The sequence below is a fragment of the Perognathus longimembris genome, chromosome 3, assembly GCF_023159225.1.
Source record: "Perognathus longimembris pacificus isolate PPM17 chromosome 3, ASM2315922v1, whole genome shotgun sequence".
Taxonomy (NCBI): Eukaryota; Metazoa; Chordata; class Mammalia; order Rodentia; family Heteromyidae; genus Perognathus; species Perognathus longimembris.
In genome coordinates, this window is record NC_063163.1 from 109138216 (window position 1) to 109160732 (window position 22517).

Sequence of the window (22517 nt, forward strand, 5' to 3'; positions counted from 1 at the left end):
CTGTGATTTATGGAGTGAGGAGAATTAATTGGCCAGATCTTGAGGAGTTTTGATTTCCAACATGTGCTCATAGTAAAAAAAGAAGTAAAATGGTAACAAGTATATAAACACAAACTGCCACCAAAATAGAGAATTACAGAAAGATAAAAAGTATCACATGAAGTTTTACTGTGTTCAGTATCCAGGCAATACGAATATGGATGGAAAAGAGATATTAGTTTTTCTTAACATAAACCTTCAGTTTTTGGTTTGCCAAAAAAAAAAAGCTTAACCTACAACAATAATTTCATCTCATATTTAAAAAACAAAGAAGGAACCCTGGTATTATCTTCCTAACTTAATGCAGTTTTAGGAACAAACTGTGCAAAGCTTCTTGGCAAATTAAAGAGAGAAATACTGGGTTCCCAAGCTATTCTTTTTTTTTTTTTTGGCCAGTCCTGGGGCTTGGACTCAGAGCCTGAGCACTATCTCTGGCTTCTTTTTGCTCAAAGCTAGCACTCTGCCACTTGAGCCACAGCGCCACTTCTGGCTGTTTTCTGTATATGTGGTGCTTGGGACTCGAACCCAGGGCCTCATGTTTACGAGGCAAGCACTCTTGCCACTAGGCCATATCCCCAGCCCCCAAGCTATTCTTTAGCAGAGTGGTTTGTGTGTGATGTCTGACATCACAGTTGTTCTGAAACTCAGGAGAAACGATGCTTGATCCCTGAGGAAATGATCACCAGGACGCTAGGAACCACAGATGCAACAAATGCATACCTTAATTGTCCAACCCAACAACTATTTATATCTCTGTAATTAGTGAAACTAGCTCAAAAATAATTACTGCTTTTCAATAGGAAACTTCGGATCCAACCCCGTAGTTTTTAATAAAATCCTCAGTATTACAAATTGACCTTTCCAGTTCAAGCTTTTACCATCTTCAGCTTTTGTTTCTAACATCATCCCACTTAGACATGGCAAACTCTAATTCTTTCTGGAAGCTTTTTCTACTCCACAACCCTTACCCTCTTCATTTCCCTTTCAGGCTCTCGTTTCTCCCTTGCTGTGCCACCTGTGCCTGTGGTACAGTTTGAAAAGCTCCCTAATCTGCATGTGTGCCTGTTCTCCCTCAGAGCAGGGTGCTTCCAACAATGCAATCCGCATTCAACATTAGTCACGTCCGAATCTCCAAAACCCAGCACATGCTTTACATGCACTTGGCATTCAGATAACATTTCTGATATAAAGAATGGAAGCATGGCAACCTCATGATAAGTAAAACATTAAGACACAATTTTTTACTTGAGGAAGACACATGAGGAACAGGAGCCAAAATAACCTTTGGCAGATGTCTTCTTTTCCTCTAGGCAAATGTGCAGGCCTTCCAAAACACCAAACCTAATCAACAATGAAAGCCCCTGTAATTATAGAGGAGGGACTGGCAGAAAATGTTGTTGATCTTTTGGTTTGTGACTACATTTGGGTTCACATCTGGGTGGAATGAGCCAGGGACTATGCGCTCTGTCCAGAGCAAACACCTTATGAAATACAGGACAAATAATGGAACTTAAGAATTTCTCTTTGTTCACTAAATGAAAATAAAAGCAAAAACAAATACCTGTTCCAAATCACTTCCATTTTTCCTTTGTCCTTTCCTATTTTCCCTTCTTCCTCAACCCTCCTCCTCTGGTTTCTTTAATTCTTACTAACAATACTTAAACTCCATAGATTCATAAATGACATTTTTAAATGGATTCAAATAGCTTCCTTCCTCTTCCTATGCTACCACTAAAATTCACATACATGTGTTTCCTATTGCATTGAACATCTCATCTTTCTTCCGAAGTAACGGGCCTTGTCTAGAAAGGTTGTCTTTGAATACACAACTCCATTTGTCTGAATGAGTCTCGCCACCACTCATCCAGAAAATGTCCATCCTTCATCGCTCAACTGATCTCCTTTTTGGACAACTATCTTGCCACACAGGTGGCTGTACATGTACGTATTGTATTGTATTGTATTGTATTGTATTGTATTGTATTGTATTGTGATTTTTCTATCCACCCATTCACCCCTTCACAGAATATGAGATCCCTAAGAGCTGGCATCAAGTTCATCAAATCTTTGCTAATAAGAGCCTAGCACAGCCTTTGCTATTGTGAAAATAAGCTCTCATCGTTTCATCAATAAGGAAAAGTATACAAATAGAACTACGAAATGAACAAAATGAATTTTGACATGCTGTTGACACGGATTTGAAATAATATTTTTCCTCTCTGGTGTCAAGTGGGTCTTGAATGGCTTGCCTTGGAATCTCACGGTCTGGCTTGACTCTGTTTTCATGGGAACAGGCCTTCTAAGTTCCAACAGCACACATAAAAAGAGAGCCTACAGCCCCCAAGTTCCATGTGCCCAGCGGCTGGCACTGAGGCTGGGAGAAAGCCTTGGGACTGGTGAGCAGCGAAGGCCCTCTGAGATCAGCCCTGCAGGACACACCGCGTGGGAACAACAGCCAGGCCATCACGAGTGACCAGCCCCCTGTCAGCCAGTGAACCATCCATGCTCCCGGCCCCCCTGGCTTTCCTGGGCCCGGGCCATGCTGATCACGGTGTACTGTGTACGGAGGGACCTCTCCGAGCGAACGTTCTCCCTCCAGGTCAGCCCTGACTTTGAGCTCTGCAACTTCCGAGTCCTCTGTGAGATCGAGTCTGGTATCCCGGCAGAAGAGAGCCAGATCATCTACACGGAGAGGATGCTTGTGGATGATCACTGCTCCCTGGGCTCCTATGGCCTCAAAGATGGAGATGTTGTTGTATTGCTTCAGAAGGATAATATGGGACCCCGGCCTCCAGGAAGGGCTCCAAACCATCATCACCATCATCGAGTTGATTTCAGTGGGGTTGCCACACCGGGGACCTCGACGGCCAGGCAGCAGCGGGCGCCCTCGGCCCAGCAATCCCACGGCTTGGGCTCTGGCGAGAAGGCGGCTTCTGCTCACGGTCTGGACAGCCCAGCCTTGATTCGCAGCATGCTGCTCTCCAATCCGCACGACCTGTCCCTGCTGAAGGAACGCAACCCTGTTCTGGCGGAGGCGCTGCTCAGCGGAAACCTGGACACGTTTTCTCGGGTCTTGAGGGAGCAGCAAAGGGAGATAGCCCTGAGAGAGCAAGAGATGCTTCGCCTCTACACGGCCGATCCCTTCGATCGGGAAGCCCAGGCCAAAATAGAAGAAGAGATTCGGCAGCAGAATATTGAAGAAAACATGACCATCGCCATGGAGGAGGCCCCCGAGAGCTTCGGACAGGTGGCGATGCTCTACGTGAACTGCAAGGTGAACGGCCTTCCTCTGAAGGCGTTCGTGGACTCGGGCGCTCAGATGACCATCATGAGCCAAGCGTGTGCTGAGAGATGCAACATCATCAGGCTGATGGACCGACGCTGGGCTGGAGTTGCCAAAGGGGTGGGCATACAGAGGATAATGGGCCGCATTCATCTAGCACAGATTCAGATTGAAGGTGATTTCTTACAGTGTTCTTTCTCTATACTTGAAGAGCAGCCCATGGACATCCTTCTAGGGCTAGATATGCTCAGAAGACATCAGTGTTCCATAGATTTGAAGAAAAACGTGCTGGTGATTGGCACCACCGGCACACAGACTCCCTTCCTTCCCGAGGCAGAGGTGCCCATATGTGCTATGTTGATAAGTGGTAGTGAGGAAGAGGAGTCTTCAAACAAGGAAGTAGCAGAAAAGATTAAACACCCAGTCATGGATTCAGGACGCAAAAAGCACTGAAGCAGGATTACAGATAGGTCACCATCTTGGAAAGAACCTCAAGTCCCAGGAAATTATAAGACACCAACTCACTGGCAGCGTTATCATTAAACACATCCATAACAGCTCAGCTGCGTACTCGGATGGTTCCATGTGTGAATCAGATGGTTCTTGTGGCTCCCTGGTCCACTCCCGTCGTTCAAAAATCACTGAACCCCAATGGGAAGGCTCTGGGAACCAGTCGGTTTCTGGCTAGTCTGATGAGGAGGAAAGTCAGTCTCTTCTGCAAGATTATAGGGAGGCAGGTCCAAGTAATTGTCATTTTGCAACAAAATGGCAAAAGCCAATGCTGCAGACTTTATAGGTATCTGTACAAGACAATTTCACAAAAGCACTCATGTTTTTTGTTTGTTAGTTGAGCCGGGATGTTGCTGTGTAACAGTGGCCATCCTCAAAAATCATGATTTTCCTGCCTCTGCCTCCTGAGTGCTAGGATTTCAATGTGTGCTATCACGCCCAGGCTAATAAGTTTTATTTTATTTTATGTCTGTTTTTACAGATTGCATTTTCTTTGGGAAAGGTATGAAAAATGGCGGGTCAATTATAGGCTCAAACAGATTAATACTTATAAATATCTCTTTGGGGCAGCATGAGGGTTTATTTCCTCATATTTGACATCTTTCCTGTTTTCTAACCTCCAATGTGTTTTGATTTCTCATGACACTGTTCACCCACTTTTATGTAAAAAGAGCTACTTCTTTTAGTCCAGACACCAGTCCAGGGATAAGAAAAGTACCTATGAATATATAGAAATTCTGACTTGAAAAACTCACGACTGACTTTCAGAAAAATACATAAAATTCTTAGCATCATATTTTGAAAGACATTTTCATATGTCACATGGGATTCCTGAACATCAAACAATAACACTTTTAGGATGTGTAGCATGTAAAAGTCTAAAAAAGTATTTTCAACAGTTCACATGATACCAAATGTGACCACTCACAACTTCTGAGGTTGCCTTGGTGTTTTGGGAAAAGTCTTGGGCATATTCCTGTCTTTTTGTTTTTTTTTTTTTTTTGCTAGTCCTGGGCCTGAGCACTGTCCCTGGCTTCTTCCCGCTCAAAGCTAGCACTCTGCCACCTGAGCCACGGCTCCCCTTCTGGCCGTTTTCCATATATGTGGTTCTGGGGAATCGAACCAAGAGCTTCATGTGTAGGAGGCAAGCACTCTTGCCACTAGGCCATATTCCCAGCCCCCATATTTCTGTCTTATTTTGAACTGAAATCTATCTCATAACAATGAATAACTTGATCTTCAATTTTTCTCCTGCTAAGAACACAATCCCTTTGACATGAGGAAGTCTTTGTTCTTTACGAGATCAGTGCTAACCTAAATAAGAATTCTTTTTTGGTAGGCTTTCACTAGATTCTTCAGCTTTCTCCATAGGACAAGTTAGACTCTTCTAAAAATTAGGCATGTTCTTTGGGACATATTCCAACTTTTAAAAATTTTACTTGAGTAAATGGATAGTTAAATTAAGTGCACATTCGTTGAGCAGAAAAGGAATGATCACAAGGAAGAAAAATCAATAAACAGTGAATGAAACCATGTATTATTGATAATTTAAAAAAACATTTGCCTTACAGATCAGAAAGTATTTTTAACATTAGCTCATTAGATTAAAAAATCTTGATGCAATCTTATATATGCTTCTCAAAGACTCCTAATGAATTAAACTTCAAATATATTAGTTTTGATGAAAGGTAACATCTTTTGCTTGTATTCTATCTAAATCAGCCACTAGATAAGCAACCATTAATCCTTTGAATAAAATTTTGAATAGTTATCAATAATGATCAAATTCCCATTAAAACTGAGATTTGTAAATTTGAATGGTTTGAATAATTCTAGGCATCCTGGAATTTGACTTACAAAAATCATTCAATTTTCCAAGAATAGCAATTTTTTACAACAATGAAGTTTACATTGGGATTTACTTTTACACACATATTCAAATATACAATGCATATAGTATGCAATATGATATAAAAAGTATATATACATATATTTACATAAAAAGAACTGTAACAATACATGAGCCTATGAATATCAGGAAATGTTTTACCCTTTCCTAGTCTAGTTCTTTTAAAATTATATTTTATTATTTGAAATATTCTAGATATGAATCCTACTCCTCAGCTCATAAAACCCTGATTGATCTACTACATTCTCTACTATTTAGGAAAAAGTATATTGGAAAGTACTAAAATACCACCATAACAATGACAGCAGAGTTGCAGAAATAATACTCTCAATATTTATTAACTGAATTCTCATGAAACAGGCACTAAACTAAGATTTTATAAATATGGGTAAGGTCCAGCATTCAAGATAATTAAAACCTAGTAGTAGGATGAGAACAGACTTTTAAATAACTGAAAACAAACAAGCTAGGCATGACATTATTAATATATTGGTACAAAAGAAACCATTAAACTTAGATTTTTTTTTAAAGTAAGCAAAACTATGGAGATTTGTTCATCTTCAATAAACATAGAATGCTCATCACTGACATTAATAAAAAACTTTAAAATTCAGTTTGTTAACATATAGGTTACAAATATCTACCATTGGGAATTTATTTCCTAGAAAATGAACGTATCTTCATTTTCTTTGTTCTTATCAAATATTTAAACTGTTTAAAATAAGCTGTTTAAACTATTTAAGAAGTGCACGAAGCTATTCATGTCACCTAGTTCTCATTTCAATATCCATTCTACCTAAAAGAAAATAACTATTATGATAAACACTGCATTTCAAGATTACACTAATGTATTCTGCTGTAATGCAGAAGAATGATAATGCTCACACTAAATAGAACATACAAGCTTAACCTCTTTCATAAAATTTCTTCTATTTCTAGGGAGATCTCTGCACCCCAAGGAGAAAAGACAAATGGATGTTTACATGTATAAATTCATCTTCACCACAGGTATTAAATGTTACCATTTTAGTTACAAGAACATTTTTATAATTGGAAACCAATTATAAAAAGGTCTCTTGCTGACATACAACATCCCATAAAGAAACCCCTGAGTAAAATGATGAGAGCGATCTAGGACTCACACCAGGAAACTATTGGTGAAGGTATTAATCAATGCTAACATTTCTTGGTTATTCTCCTAGTTACTCTCTGAGATTATCAAGAGCCCAGAAAACCAAGTCAGAGGAAGTTAAAGATGAGAAGAAAAGGAAGAAAGAAAGTAAGAACAACAAATCTGGGTTGGTCTGAAATGGTTGACCCTTGAAGCACACTTTTATATGGTGGGTAAGGATAGGGCTAAGATTATGGCTTAGCTATGAATCCACAGTAATTTATTTGTCAATGGCAAATTGTCTAAAAATGAAAAGACTTTTACTGCATCCACAGTGAAGCCTGAGACAAACTCTCCTTGAAGCCGTTTGTTTTCACACCTGGGTCCATCTGTTAGAACCTCAGAATTTCCAAGGGCTTGTTTCTAAGAAAAAAAAAAAAAGCGACTTGGAGTCTTGCTGTGTATTTTGTGTCCTCCTCACAGGATCTGCTTAATGGGCTGTTGAATGAGCACACTGGGGGTGGCTTTGACTCATTGTGCTGCAGTGTATGTGAAGATGGCTACATCTCTCTCTCTCTCCCTTCCTTTCTTATTCTCTTTCTTTACTTCCTTTCCCTTCTTTCTATCCCCCCTTCCTCTCTTCCTCCCTTTCTCCCTTCCTTACCTTCTCTTTTTGACTTCTATGAGTCCAGTTTTCGTCTATTTCTCACCAGTAAGACTAATATGAAGAACATTATTATTTTAAAAAAAAAACAACAAGATACTTTCTTCTCTGTTAAAGTTCATGGAGGCAATGTAGCTATGCTTCATGTGAGGTGGGCTGTGTATTTTTCACCTGCTAAAGAATGCCGTGTCTAAATAAAATAGATGGCAATTACCAGTATAACCATATTCCAGGCAAATTGTCACTTAAATTTACCAAATTCATACCATAACATCAATCATCCCTCTAAAATCCCAGTGTACCAGAGCTTTTCAACAAAGATCCCTGATGATGAAGATAATAAGTAATTTAAGATGGTATTAATTCTCATATTTTCCCTTTTAAACTCATGGCATGTATAGAGATATAAAGTATCTCAGCCAAAGTACTAGTGTTTTGAATAACTAGATGTTGCTAAAAGAGTTTACTGTATTGAGTTTTGTTCCTGTCTTTTCTCATGTGGAGAAACAAGAACATGTAGGCTTTAGTCTTAACCTTCATAAAACTTACAAGTCCAGTTAGAGGAACCGGGAGAAATGTAAAATTGAATTGTTAAAAATGTATGTAATTCTTACATACAAGACAAAATGTACAGAAATTTAAAAGAAAAACAGTAAAAAAGGAGAAAAAACAAAAATTAAACAAAAATTCAAAATAACAAACCCTCTTGTTTCCATTTCTTGGACTTCATTACAATAACCATCATATTATATAATCATTTGCACATAGCTATTGGGCCTTTTTGATCCTCTTCTAAGAATATCCTTCTTTGGTCTCCCTCTGTGAATTCAGTAGACACTATGTTAAAAATGAGCAATACAACATATAACTTGTGGGGGAAGAGGGTGGGGAGGGAAAAAACTTGGAGAAAATGAAGGAAGAGGTGGCACCGTTCAAAAAGAAATGTTCTCATTACCCGACTTATATAACTGTAACCCCTCTGTCCTTTACCTTTTCAACAAAATAAATATTAAAATTAATATTTATCAAAAAGATATGTAATTCTGCTGGGCACTGGGTGGCTCCCACCTGTAATCCTAGCTACTCAGGAGACTGAGATCTGAAGATTGTGGTTTGAAGTCAGCCTAGGCAGGAAAGTTCATGAGATTCTTTTCCAATTAATCACCAAAAAGCCTGAAGTGGAGACCTAGGCTTGCGGGGGCGGGGGTGGTGGTGGTGGAAGCCTAGGGCCAGTGTCCATACCCCGAGTTCAAGCCCCAGGACTGGTACATGCTCACATACACACACACACACACACACACACAGACACACACACACACACACACACATACACATATACCAACGTATTTATACATGTACATAAACATCTATAATTTAGTGCTGAATCATAAAATACAGAATATGGGGTTGTGAGAACACTCCTGTTCCCCATGGGTGACACCAGAGCATGGCAGCATGTGTTCTCCTAATCCTTAATGACCACCTGCTATATGGCAGATCCCAGTTCAGGCCCTGGCTTTCCTCAGTACAGCTGGTTTCTGGTACTCATCTGTTGTTGTGAACTCTCAACACACATCTTGAGCAATCAACCACCTCCTCAAAGCTTCCCTTGACTTTGATATAAAAACATACAGTGGACTGATATAGATGGGATTGTCTTTGTAAAATTAGGATAAATATATTCTGGGGTAACAACATAACTGGTACTTATATGTGTGGATAGAAATGTAATCAAAATGGATGCTTTAAGTGTTTTTAATGTAATACAATTGCAAAGTATTCCTAGTAAAGACAATGTAACTAGGGTTTTATACAGGCCAACATCATAGTATCTGGGATTGCTCTTGTTTTAAAGCTGATATCTCTCATCCTGGATAGCTTTTCAATCCTGGGAAAACTAGGACATTTGAAAACAGTGGATTTAAAATTGTATGCTCCTAGGTATATTGTACATATCTAAACAGGATGGAACTTTAATATGTTACAATGATCAATCACCCACACTACCAATTATGTTCAAATAGTTGAAGTAGAATGTCCTGATTTGTTTTTTACAAGAAATAAAACTCCTTAAAATTCACCCATCAAATATTTCTAGAATAGGTAGTTATTCATTTTAAAAAGTGTAAGAAAATATTTTTAAAGCAATGATTAAAAAAAAACTTGGAGAATGAGAAAGGTAATGGGGTTATATATGCTAAATGTATATAGTATACACATGTGAACATGTCATTATGAATTCTATTAAATATACAAAAAATTTAAAAAGCAGTCTATGAATGTTCAAGAAAATTCATACTATATCTGGATTTTTTAATCATCTCAGAAATTATATGTACTACTAAAAAGTTAATCCAGAAAAAAATGGGTATCAGATAATGGGAGTGGAGGATACTCAAATATAATGCTTCAATTACCTTATCATGCAAAAGCATGGCTATATACACATATATAAACATATATAGATACACATATACACACATACTTATATCTATATATCTATACACACATGCACACACACATACATACATATATATATATATATATATATATATATATATACACCAGTTGATAATGATAGATTGAGTTCATCCTCAATCCTCTGTTTTGGGACTTTAAGGAAATATTTGAACATATAAGCAGATATTTCAGAAGCAGCATAAATATCATTCCTTTCTCTTGCATCCATGGAGTTGAGATGTAATGCATAGAATGTAAAGTAGAATGGCACAAAAGAGAGGTGTAAAAAGACTCACGTTTTTCAGAAAAAAAAAGGGTCTACAGATGGCAGATGATGCCTACTTCTCATTGTATTCATATGAAAAAGTCATGGGGTGATGGAAGGCTTAGATACAATCAACAGAACACAAAGAAGGGCAGCACAATGGAGAAACATGGAATGACAAACCAGGTTTTTAGAAAGAGATGAGCCAACAGACAGCAGGTGATTATCTAGAAGTTGCAGGTTTTCTGGGTGTCTGGCTGGGGAAAGGAAGAGGCCCGCCATGTTTGGTATCTCTGTGATACATGTAAGAAATTCATGGACAAGGAGGCAAGAAGAGGAAGTTGGGAACAAATTGTCATCTTGCCATGACAAAGAGGCCCAAGAAGACCTTAAGGAAAGCCGGTCAGCTACTGACATTGGCATAGTTAATGATGTGTACTGATGTGGAGGAGAGCAAAATGGCAAAGTGAGACAATGGCAAAGCCTTTCCCCCAAAGAACAGCAAATCCTGTTCCAAGGGTAGCTCTCACAAAACTAATGACATCAACGGAACACACACACACACACACACACGTTTGTTATCAGTTGTGTCAGCTCTGCAGCTTACTGCTTAATAGCATTATTTCTAGCCTACCTTACTCAGGAGTTTACAATTAAATGATATTAAGAAAAAAAATTACAGAAATATGTTGGAGCCAGCCCTATCGGAATCTATCAGAAATAATCTCATAAAGTTAAAACAACAGACGGGAAGTTAGAGTGAAACAGAAGCAAAGATATTCTCTGTTCCAACACTGCCAACTGCTGTTCCCTGGGTTCTGAGATGATAATTGACAGGAAGCAATCTCACTAATATCCCATGGCTATAGGAGTTTATGTTCCTATATGGCATGGTCTGTCCTATCAACATCACAGTACATGATGACTCCTAGGTATCTAGTCTGAAAATATCTTTATCAGTATAAGAAGCAACAACAGTACTTGCTCTTTCACAGTAAATAGTCATTAATAAAGGAATCTCTTGAAATTTTGTGAAAAAAATACCAAAACCTTTCCTTGCTACCTTATTATTATATTAATTAATAAGGAAAAATCTAAAGCAAGAACACAGATGATATACTTAATGTTCTCCCCACCCTCTGGAAAGATATTTAAGCATAGTTCAGGTATGGTGAAGTGCTATAAAGGACACGTGGACATTTCAGTTTTCCACTTCAGTATAAGTTTCCATAGTTTTGTGAAGGTTTGAAAACTTGGCAGCCAACAAAATGGATGTGTTCAAGTCCTTCAGCAAGTTGTGAGAACAAGTTAGTTCGGTGTCCTTCAGGGAAGACATGATGGATGGCACAAAATGCATTACATCCCGTCACAGTTGGTCGAATGATTACTACACATAGCTAAGGTAAATCTGCTATGTCTGATGGTGATTAAGGAAGTCATTGATTTATTTCAGTCTGTTTAAATACAAATGAAGAGTATACAGTTTTGAAAGGACCATGGATATTCCTAGACTCCATATGTAACACCACTGACATCCTACGTTATTTCTCATGTAGAAACATCTTCTGTATTATATTTCATTTTATTTTAGTAGGTTTACCTGGTGCTCTAAGAAGCACAAGCAATCCAAAGCTCTATTCTTAACAGACTGTCATCAGCTTGAAGGTAACTTACTAACTCCGATTTGTTTGACCAATTAGATAGAGATGAAAATTCAATTCTATGTAGAAAAGAACACTTGAATTATTCTAGGAGCAAGGATAATCAAAGGAATTTACTAGAATAAAGAATCTAAGATGGCCATTCATTCACTTTCCTGTTCTTTTTTTTTTTTTTGGACAGTCCTGGGCCTTGGACTCAGGGCCTGAGCACCTTCCCTGGCTTCTTCCTGCTCAAGGCTAGCACTCTGCCACCTGAACCACAGCGCCCCTTCTGGCCGTTTTCCATATATATGTTGCTGGGGAATCGAACTGAGAGCTTCATGTGTAGGAGGCAAGCACTCTTGCCACTAGGCCATATTCCTAGCCCCTTTCCTGTTCTTTTATTCTATGAACCACAAAGCTATTTCTATGAATGCACCACTGTTCATCTCACACTTTCCATAACTTCTTGTTCTCTCCATGGAGTTCACATAAGTTGAAAGGTCTTCATATAATCAGTAATTGCCAGGTGACTCAAGCCCTGCTGATAGCGCCAATAGATGTGGGTCTGTTATTTTACAAGTGTTCTCAGCAACTTCTTTCTTCTGACAGACATTTGGAATTCCCAAACCTATCTTGTTTTAAGGTCACAACTACAAATTGAGAGTATGTGGAGACATAAGTCTGATTAGGGGCATTTACTCACTTTCTTTCAGGGACAACAAAAAATAGTGATACTCAAGGATGACAAAGTGATCATCTTCAAGTCCATTTTCAAGGGAAAGCTTCATATAATTGAAAGGATACCAATAATATGTATCATTTATATATTGTCACTTACTAGATGTTTCCTGTATTCAAGCACATTTTACATTCTAACATATCTAAACCTACCTAAGTGTTAAACAACACTTAAAATATTAGGGTTACAAGGAATTTGAGACGTTGAGTGACCTGTCCAATGTCACCAAACAAGTGATCTGCATTTAGGAATTTGGCATCAGAGTCTACATATTTAACCACTTAATATGATTGATCTCTCACTAAGAGCACATATTTTAATATGTAACACTAGGTAAAGTTGTGATGTGTGTGGATAAGTGTTAGGACTGCAGGGGGATGGAAAGCATTGAGAAGAATTAGATAAAAGAGTCAGGAGAGATCTGGGAATATGGCCTAGTGGCGAGAGTGCTTGCCTCCTATACATAAAGCCCTGGGTTTGATTCCCCAGCACCACATATATAGAAAACGGCCAAAAGTGGCACTGTGGCTCACGTGGTAGAGTGCTAGCCTTGAGCAAAAAGAAGCCAGGGACAGTGCTCAGGCTCTGAGTCCAAGGCCCAGGACTGGCAAAAAAAAAAAAAAAAAAAAAAAAAAAAAAAAAAGTCAGGAGAGGATTCCGAGGAGGAGGAGATATCTAGGGAGAAATATTCAGGATGAGAGGAAAGAATGCTTGGAAGATCAGGGCAAAGAGTCTTTCAGGGAGAAGAAATAAAAACCAAGCAGTAAGAATAAACGAGAGTAGTAAGGAAGACTAGATTGCATAAAGAATTGCAGTTGTAAGTAAAGGGGCGGTTGGAGTTCATAAGTGTTCTGGAAAGCTATCTGAGAAACTCAAAGCAAGACAGGTGTTCAACTTAATGTTAAAAGTGGTCTCTGGTTGCTTCCAGATAAAACTGGAAGGACCAAGAATGGAGTCCTTAAGAAATCCAGTCTCTGGGTTGTACAGAGAAGGAGGATGTAGAAAAGCAGCCTAAAGCAAAAACAAAAACAAAATCAACTGATATGAAAGAAAGGAATTAGAAAAGCAAACCTGAGAAGCCAAAGAAGCAATTCATGAGCAATGGGTGCTTACCACATGCAGTCACCAGGTCAAATATGGCTGGGAGATGAGGACAGGATGGGATGGAGCACCGATGGGAAGATAACTTGACATGAATGTCCTTTGTGGGGATCGTGGCCAAGAATCTCATCTGGCCTGAAGGGAACTAAGGAACTAACTGGAATGCAGGGGGTGGAAGAGAAAGCCCAAACAACTCTCTCAGAAAAGAGTTCTTTTAGGGAAGCAGAGAAATATCATAGTAGAGGAAGGGGCTTGAGAACATTTCTTTTGCTACAAAGGTAATTCATCATAGGTTCCTGTCAATGACCCTGTGGGAAGAGAAGAGTGAAGACTTAAAAGACAAGGGAAGGAAATTCAAGAAGCAAAATCCTTGTCCACAGGGAAGAAATGGTCATGGCTTGTGGGAGGAAGGGAGGCAGAAGATTTGGGTATAAATGCAGGCCCCTGGCGTGCTCGATGGTATGAAGACATAAGACTGTCGTCTACTTTCTCCTTTCTTGTTCAAAGAAGAGCAAGAAGTGAAGAGGAATTGAAGGGCTGAGGACGGAGAAGGCCTCAAATAGCTCTGCCAAGCACATGAGAGTAAGCCATGTAAGGAAAAACTCCTGAACTTCAGATCCATCCTGAGGGCTCATTTGAGGTTCTATAAAACAAAATTAAGCAAAACTAGCTGTACCTATGGAAAGATCACTAGCCTGGTTTTAACATCCATTGTCCTACTTAATTGCCATGTGATTACAGGCATGACCACAAACCTCTCTGGGTCTCAGTTTCTTCCAGTAAAGTGAAAAGGTCATGGGTCATCCATACTTGGAGGCACCAGGAAAAATGCAGGAACCACAGGATTTCCTGGTGACTACAGGCACATCAGATCCAGGGATCATCAGTGGTCTTTAGTGTATGGAAGCTTCCTGCTGAGCAAATAACTGTTCTTCTCAATACCCAGCTGTACCCAGCTCAGTAAGGAAGCCCTGGGCAGAGGATCATGCCAAAGGCCTCTGAAGTCTAAGACTACTTTCTTTCTTTCTTTTTTTTTTTTTTTTGCCAGTCCAGGGGCTTAGACTCAGGGGCTGAGCACTGTCCCTGGCCTCTTTTTGCTCAAAGCTAGCACTCTGCCACTTGAGCCACAGCATCACTTCTGGCCATTTTCTATATATGTGGTGCTGAGGAATCGAACCCAGGGCTTCATGTATACGAGGCAAGCACTTTTACCACTAGGCCACTTCTAAGACTACTTTCAACCTTGGATGTATATGTTTGGGGAAACTAACTGGCAAGGTAGGATAAACCACACCCCCATCTAATTCACCATTGTCAATCCTCATTCTTTTATACCACCATGTTTTTAGACTGAAAACATGTCGCTAGCCAGATGAACAGAAATTGAGGTTGCCCTTGTTATTTCCTCAGGCCTTAGAAGTACTAATGAGCAGTGAAACAATTTGTAGATTACAGCCAAGGAAAGGAAGAGCCACACAGGTGATTCAGAAATGAAAAATTAGCCTTCTGTGATGATGGAACCATTGGCTTTATTATAACAATTAAACCTAAGTACTGTCAGCAGCAGTGCCCAACAATCACAAAGAAAGTTTGGGTCTCTGGTGTCACCAGGGCAGTATTTGGTAACATCTCACTATGATAAACTGAGAAAAATTAATTTTAATTGAATTGACCACACAGCCTCCCACATGAACTGAGAATTACTTGACAAGGACAGGGCAATTATTAATAGTAATATATCAACTTCTACTCAAATGATCAGTGGGGTTCAGTAGGCATTGCTGGTAGTGACCTTTACAGTTGACACCTTCATTAATGATATGTGAGAAGAAGACCAGCATGTGAATGATTTCCAGAGATTACTCTGCCCTGGGTAATTGTTCTAAATGTAAATTCCCAGTAGGACAGTGATAACTTCACTAGAAATGAGCACACAGGTTCCTGGGATGAGTTAAAATTCAAGGCAGGCACATGTCTCCTAAGATAACACAGACAGATGGGGAAATTTTTAGGTGAAAGATTTTAGTAGTAGGATGGTAATCCCTCAAAAACACATCACTGATTTCATAGTTTTCAAATAATGTTTATTGGTTAAGGATGCCTGCCAGATATTATAAGCAATACTACTTCATGCATATGATGTAAACAAACTACACAAAGAGTCAATGCATTTTCTTTGGGCCTTTAAAAATGTTTTGGGGACAAATTCTTTTTTTTTCTTTTTGGCCAGTCCTGGGGCTTGGACTCAGGGCCTGAGCACTGTCCCTGGCTTCTTTTTTGCGCAAGGCTAGCACTCTGCCACTTGAGCCACAGCACCACTTCTGGCCATTTTCTGTATATGTGCTGCTGAGGAATCAAACCCAGGGCCTCATGTATATGAGGCAAGCACTCTGGCCACTAGGCCATATTCCCAGCCCCTGGGGACAAATTCTTAAAGTTGAATTAAAGTTTATATGCCACAAAATGGACCACTTGAAAGTGAACAATTCATTAGCAATTAATTTATTCATGATGTTTCATGATCATTGCATTTGTGTAGTTTTGAAGCATTCTAAATCTACTTAGCAACTGCTGTATATACTTTTCTCTTCCTTTCCACCAATCTTTTCAGATTCTTGTATTCTGGATAGTTCATGAAAATAGAATCATATAATCTGCCACCTTTTATATTTGGCTTCTTTCACTTAACATGTTTCTAAGACTCCTCAGTGAAGTATATGTCAGCACTTCACTTCTTTTTACAGCTAAGGCCAATGTGCTTTTCAAAGCAACACATGAACTGAGCTCTGAGTTCTGACTAATAATCCATAAAAATCTAGCCTATGCTGATTGATAAAACCCTTAAGGAAAGAAGGACAGAAACAGGCTCATTTTATTAATTTTACCACCAGGGATAGTTTACGAAACTGAAGGAGCTACCCTTGTAAAGCTCTTTCTTTACTTTTATATGACATTTATATCTTTACTGGTGAAACACAATAACCATGTATCAATTGCTGATAAGATGGAAAGTTTAGAATTCCTAGGCATGTTGAAGGTGCTCAATAAATGAATGAGTCTCTCTCACTGAATGAGTTTCAGTATATAAAAAACTGTCAAGGTTTTTGTCTAACTGGGCATATATGGTTGACATGACCAGAGGCAATTCTTTCTACTTTTGGCATCAATTTTGTTGATTCTCAGTTACCAAGAATCTAAACTAATAGCCTCTAGTCTTCATCTATGTAGGGTCAATAGATGATGCTTTTGTATGAAATGCAGAGTACATTGAAGAATATCAGAAAAGATCTTCCATCTTCCTTTTTCATCCCTAACATAACTCATTACTATAAAAACCCTGTTTTGTCTTTCTTTTAACTGTGGCTTATTTAGAATTTCTATATTTTTATTCATTGCCACAAAAAGAATGAAATCATTTATGGTAGACTTTTGGACTTAACTGTGACATTTGAACTGTGATTTTTTAAGTTAGACTTTGTTTGTTACTAGCCTAAATATTAATTACTTGATTGAACAGATATCTTCTGGGAACTGCACCTCTCTGAAAAGCTCTAGTCTATTACACTGAAGTGAGGTAGCAATCTCATCTGGTTTCTTGAGGACATTTTTGGGAGGATGAAATAGGCCTATTTCATACTGTAAGGGTTTGAATACTAATAAAAACCTGAGAATCCATTTACAATGTACAAATTCTCCTCTAAAGATACATTACTTTTTCATCTTGCATTGTAGATCATTGGGCAAAAGCCTACACAAAGTAGCTGAAACTCAAGCGTTAGGTTTGCTTGTCTTTTCATAAACATGAATTGAGTAAAACGCCGTGGTCCTATTCCATGTGAGATGATAATTACTTCCCCCAGACATTAATGATTTCCTGAAGAGCTTCTCCATTATAATGGCTCCACTTGGTGCACTGCCATGGTTTTGGATATAGCTTGAGTTGTGTCTGTGAAGGCATTATGTGTTCAAATTCAGTCCTCACTGTGAGGTATTCAGGGTTAAATGTCAACTCCAATGTCAATACATAGTAGTGTATTTATGGGGGTGAGACCTTTGGGAAGTGATTAAGATTAGGTAAATCCTTAGGCTTGAGCCCTCATGACTGAAAGCTGGATGCTTTATAAGAGGAACAGAGACTAGACACATGTGCACACACAAACACACACATACACACATGTGTGTGCGCACCTTATCTCTTACCATGTAGTCCCCTGCCCTGACCAATCATCATGTGGCTCCTTGACCTTGACCTTCAAAACTGTGAGCCAAAATAAACCAGTTTCTTTTAAAACTTATCCAATCTGTAACATTATCTTTTTAGCAACAGAAAAAGGAACAGAGATATAATGCTCCTATAAAAATGTACTATATGGCTGTAAAAGCTACAAATGACAAATTATTTATATCCTCTAGTATAATTGTGGTCATATATAAAACAAAATTGCATTCACCATTTGGTGGCCAAGTTGGTAATTTGGAACATAGTTCACTCTGTCTGTGCCAGAAGGTTCAGAGCAAGAAGTGAGTGTACTCAGTGGGGAAAAAATTCCACAAACACTTGCATAATTGAGAGAAATCAAATCAGATGTAATGCTCAGACACAAAACAACACATGCTCACTGTAAAGTTTGATGAATCTATAAAATTGGATGGAAAAATGCCCCAAGCTCCAGAAGCTTCCAAATTTCAGGGCAGCCTTGGTTATGATGGGACTTTGCCACAACACAGGTATAAAAAAGATTTATCGCTTAGCAAAAGGCAGAACAAAGACATTTATGAAGGCAGAAGACTCATGAATTATAGAAAAATCAAGAGGGACAGTAGAAGAGGAGGTATGACATTTTTCACAACAGGGATTTGCCAGAAGCTCATAGCCTGAATGATTCCAGCTCACCACCAAGAGACACACAGGTCAGCTTCCAAAGAGCTCCAGTGCAAATACCACAGCAATGACAATTGGAAGAAACACGGCACATGTATACTTCATAGCTGGATTTTGATTACTGGGAAGTGATTTCTGCAAAGAAGGCAAGTTTCATGCTGCTGAGAAATAAGTTTTGGTTAAATGGCAGCTGCATGCTTACACGCTATTCTTCATAGTTGGGTTGCTGGAGGTTGTCATTACATATACCTTGTTGGCCTCTGCTGGTGGTGATGGTATCACCTTAATTCTGTCCCTTGTTGGTCACATAGGTGGTCATTTAAGAGAACTAAAGCAACAACAGCAAGTATATAGGTGAAATAATCAAGTAACATACATATATGAAAAATAAGGACCACAAAAATATGGGTGTGCTGATGTGCATCTGTCATCCTGGCTACATTGGGAAGCAAGAAAGAGAAAGATACTGCCGCCTTGTGTTTCTTCCTAATGGCAATATTTGCTCACAGACAACTAGCAGAGACTTTAATCAAAAGTACATGGCTTTCAACAAGAACGGTACAGACCCATTATGTTATAAATCACATTCGGACTCTATCCTGGAATCTTCTAGATCTGGATTTGGTCCCAGGTGTCCAGGTAACAGCCCTGAACTCAGTCTCCCGATAGCATGGCTTAGTGCTGTGTTTGTGGCCACAAAAGATGCCAGCCCTTCCATCTGTTCCTTACAGTGTCTGTGACTTGGCTGTATTTCCTTCCTTCCTCTATCTAATCAAGATTTTTCAGAATACAAATTAAATACATGGAACCACACAAAAATGTTATCAATCTGATATGAAATGGCCCATTTTAGTTTGGAATTAATTCTCTTTGTTATATGGCAAAAAAATATCCAAGTTGGCAGGTGACTAACCTAGGATATCTTAGAAATAATTACTTATATTAATTAAGTAAGCATATCCACCTACTTTTGAACTGACTGCAGAACTAGTTGAGAATTGATATACAAAAAGAAGAGACTGGGCTGGGGATATAGCCTAGTGGCAAGAGTGCCTGCCTTGGATACACGAGGCCCTAGGTTCGATTCCCCAGCACCACATATACAGAAAACGGCCAGAAGCGGCGCTGTGGCTCAAGTGGCAGAGTGCTAGCCTTGAGCGGGAAGAAGCCAGGGACAGTGCTCAGGCCCTGAGTTCAAGGCCCAGGACTGGCCAAAAAAAAAAAAAAAAAAAAAAGAAGAGACTATTATGTGACTATAAGCACTTTCTCAATGTCTGTAGTAAATAGTTTCTCTGTTTTTTTTTTCCCAATTCTGGGACTTGAACTCAGGGCCTGAGCACTGTTCCTGGATTCTTTTTGCTCAAGGCTAGCAGCACTCTGCCACTTGAGCCACAGAACCACTTCCAGCCTTTCCTGTTTATGTGGTACTGAGGCAAGCACTCTATACAACTAGGCCATATTCCCAGCCCCAGTAAATAGTTTCTTTTTTTCTTCTTCTTTATTGTCAAAGTGAAGTACAGAGGGGTTACAGCTTCATAAATAGTTTCTTAATGGAGAAAATGAAAGGTATTTTCAAAGCTACTTCCTTCTACCAACAGCCATGTTTGAAAATGCATGTTGAGGGTAGAACACAAAATATCTCCAATCAGATTAATCGCCATTATCCACAACCGTTTTGGTAATGAACTCTGTGATCAGATATCCAGTCTTATTTACAGACACAAAAGGATTCTTTGTTTATCTCTTTCTTCTCTGATCAACAACAACAAAGCCTCTAATTTTGAGCATTCATATTTTTGAGGTTATATAATTCCTTTCAGGTGCTTCCCCTGAGATTAAGCAAAGTAGGGCAATTGTTCCATGCTTTTAGAAGAGACTAACAGTACACATTCAATTATGCTATGGAGTTTTACACAATGGGAACAGATTTCTTACTGTAAGCAAGGAAAAGCAAAAGATCTTAAGGTCTTTCTACAAATACAGGTACTCGGGCAATACAAATCTGTGTCACCATTACTGTGAAAATGAAACAGAATCCTTTTGTGATTCATCGTTTTCCTTTCTATCAACCTGAATTAACTATGTGGAAAAAGAAGGATAGAAAGAGGGAGAACGGGAGAGGGAGAGAAGAAAAATGGAGAGGAAAAGAAGGAGGAGGGAGAAAGAGCCATATTGATAACTAAGTAGAGGGGAACAAGTAGTAAGTCTGGGTTGTACAACAGACAGGTGCACAACCTGACAGGCTCTCCATCTTTGTAATTAGAATGGATATTGTTTTCATCACTAAATTTGACCCCATAGAAGAGGATGATGATGGAGGACTAATGGAAGGAGAGGAACAAAGTAAGAAACAATGAAGACAATGTGGATTGTGGTGTAGCTAAAGTGGTAGTGTGCATACCTAACAAGTGCAGAGGTCCTAAGTTCAAATGCTAATAGTACGAGGTTTTATGATAAGGGGTGGAGCCATAATTTGGGTTCCAGCCTATTAAACTTCAAAAGACTTCATTCTGAACCCACAGAGTCTATCCACATACAAACCTTGACTCTGCCTACCTGAAGTCAATGGTATAGTCACCATTATAATTTGAGTTGTACATCTTTCAATATTTATTCTCTACACCAAGTCATATAATTCAATTCTTCTCATAGTTTTGGGGATCAAATATGGACTATACATTGTGTCAGATGCTGATAAACAAAGGGGAGTGTGGTATAAGGATGGCAGGTTTTAGATCAAGACTTGTAGGACAAAGATTCTGTTACTCATTTACTTTTCATAAAGTATTTGCTGATCATATGAATACATCATAAATGAAATACTATGTATATTTTAGTACCATGGCAGCTCTGTAACCATATACACATTTGCACAAAATAGACACAAATATAGCTTCAAGGAAATATGTCTGTTATAGATATTTTAGAGACTATGGCAGAGATTTTATAGACTCAAACATGGTTTGTGGTGTTTCTCAAGTATCCTTAGAAACTTCTTTTCAAATTGTAGGTATCTGCCAAATCTTATTAATATACAATTGTTCTGAAAAGTGTACTCAGCACATTTTTTATTGTTCCAGACATACAAAGAATGAAACAAAGGTACTTTTTATTGGATTACAAAGTAAATGCCCTAACACACACAAAGACTTTTAAATTCTATTCACAGTATTATAAACATGCTATAAGAAACTCTGGACTTCCCATTAGTAAGATTCAAGCCTAGAAGAAAACAAGATCAGCCAGGTGCTCTGTTCCTTTAGCAGAAAAATTCTGAAGAACATGGGATTCAAATAGAAAATCAAAATTCTTTAGATATTTTGAAGGATAAATGGCCTCTGGTCATGCCCATGCTCTAACTAGAACTAAATGAATTTCCAGCTTTGATTTTCCTGTAGTCACCTGTCTTGATCGAGAAGATGGTTTTGGAAATAGAGCATTTATGCTCATCTGGTATCTGCAGCCAGGGCAGATAAGGAAAATGTATTAAACCTGAGTTAATTAAAATGCTTTTGCTTCCCATCTTTGGTGGTTTCATGGGAATAAATGCTAATAAGATTGCAGGGGAGAGAGAATTACGTGTGTGAAACTGCCATGAACATTTCAGTTAAATGACAGAGAATAGTGTGTTATGGTACACTTAAATGTGAATAGATTAAAAAATCAGTTTCTCTCCCACAGAACTGTTCTCAACATAGGAGATCAGAAAGGAGCTGCTGAAGTTCTGGGTTTTTTGGTTTTTGTTCTATTTACTTTATCTTGTTCTGTTTCTGTCCTCTCTGTCTCTCTGTCTCTCTCCGTCTCTCTGTCTCTCTGTCTCTCTGTCTCTCTCTCTCTCTCTCTCTCTCTCTCTCTCTCTGTATTTTTCCTGAACAACATGAGAGACAGTTGCATACATGTCATCCTTTTGC

At 38.8% G+C, this 22517-nt stretch overlaps 2 protein-coding genes across 3 annotated transcripts in view; one reads left to right on the plus strand and one right to left on the minus strand.

Moving 5' to 3' along the window:
• The window catches only part of Pdgfd (platelet derived growth factor D), a 172028-nt gene that overhangs the window by 86026 nt on the left and 63485 nt on the right, over positions 1-22517 (minus strand). The gene's annotated exons all lie outside the window — the stretch shown is intronic.
• Positions 2484-22340, plus strand: Ddi1 (DNA damage inducible 1 homolog 1). Its single transcript, XM_048343751.1, has 3 exons — positions 2484-4529; positions 20334-20341; positions 22329-22340. The coding sequence occupies exon 1, from the start codon at positions 2579-2581 to the stop codon at positions 3773-3775; it is 1197 nt and encodes a 398-aa protein (XP_048199708.1). The 5' UTR covers positions 2484-2578; the 3' UTR covers positions 3776-4529; positions 20334-20341; positions 22329-22340.

What these genes read in the sequence shown, in the direction of transcription:
- Ddi1 (XM_048343751.1), top strand. Translation starts at nt 2,579, where the DNA reads ATGCTGATCACGGTGTACTGTGTACGGAGGGACCTCTCCGAGCGAACG.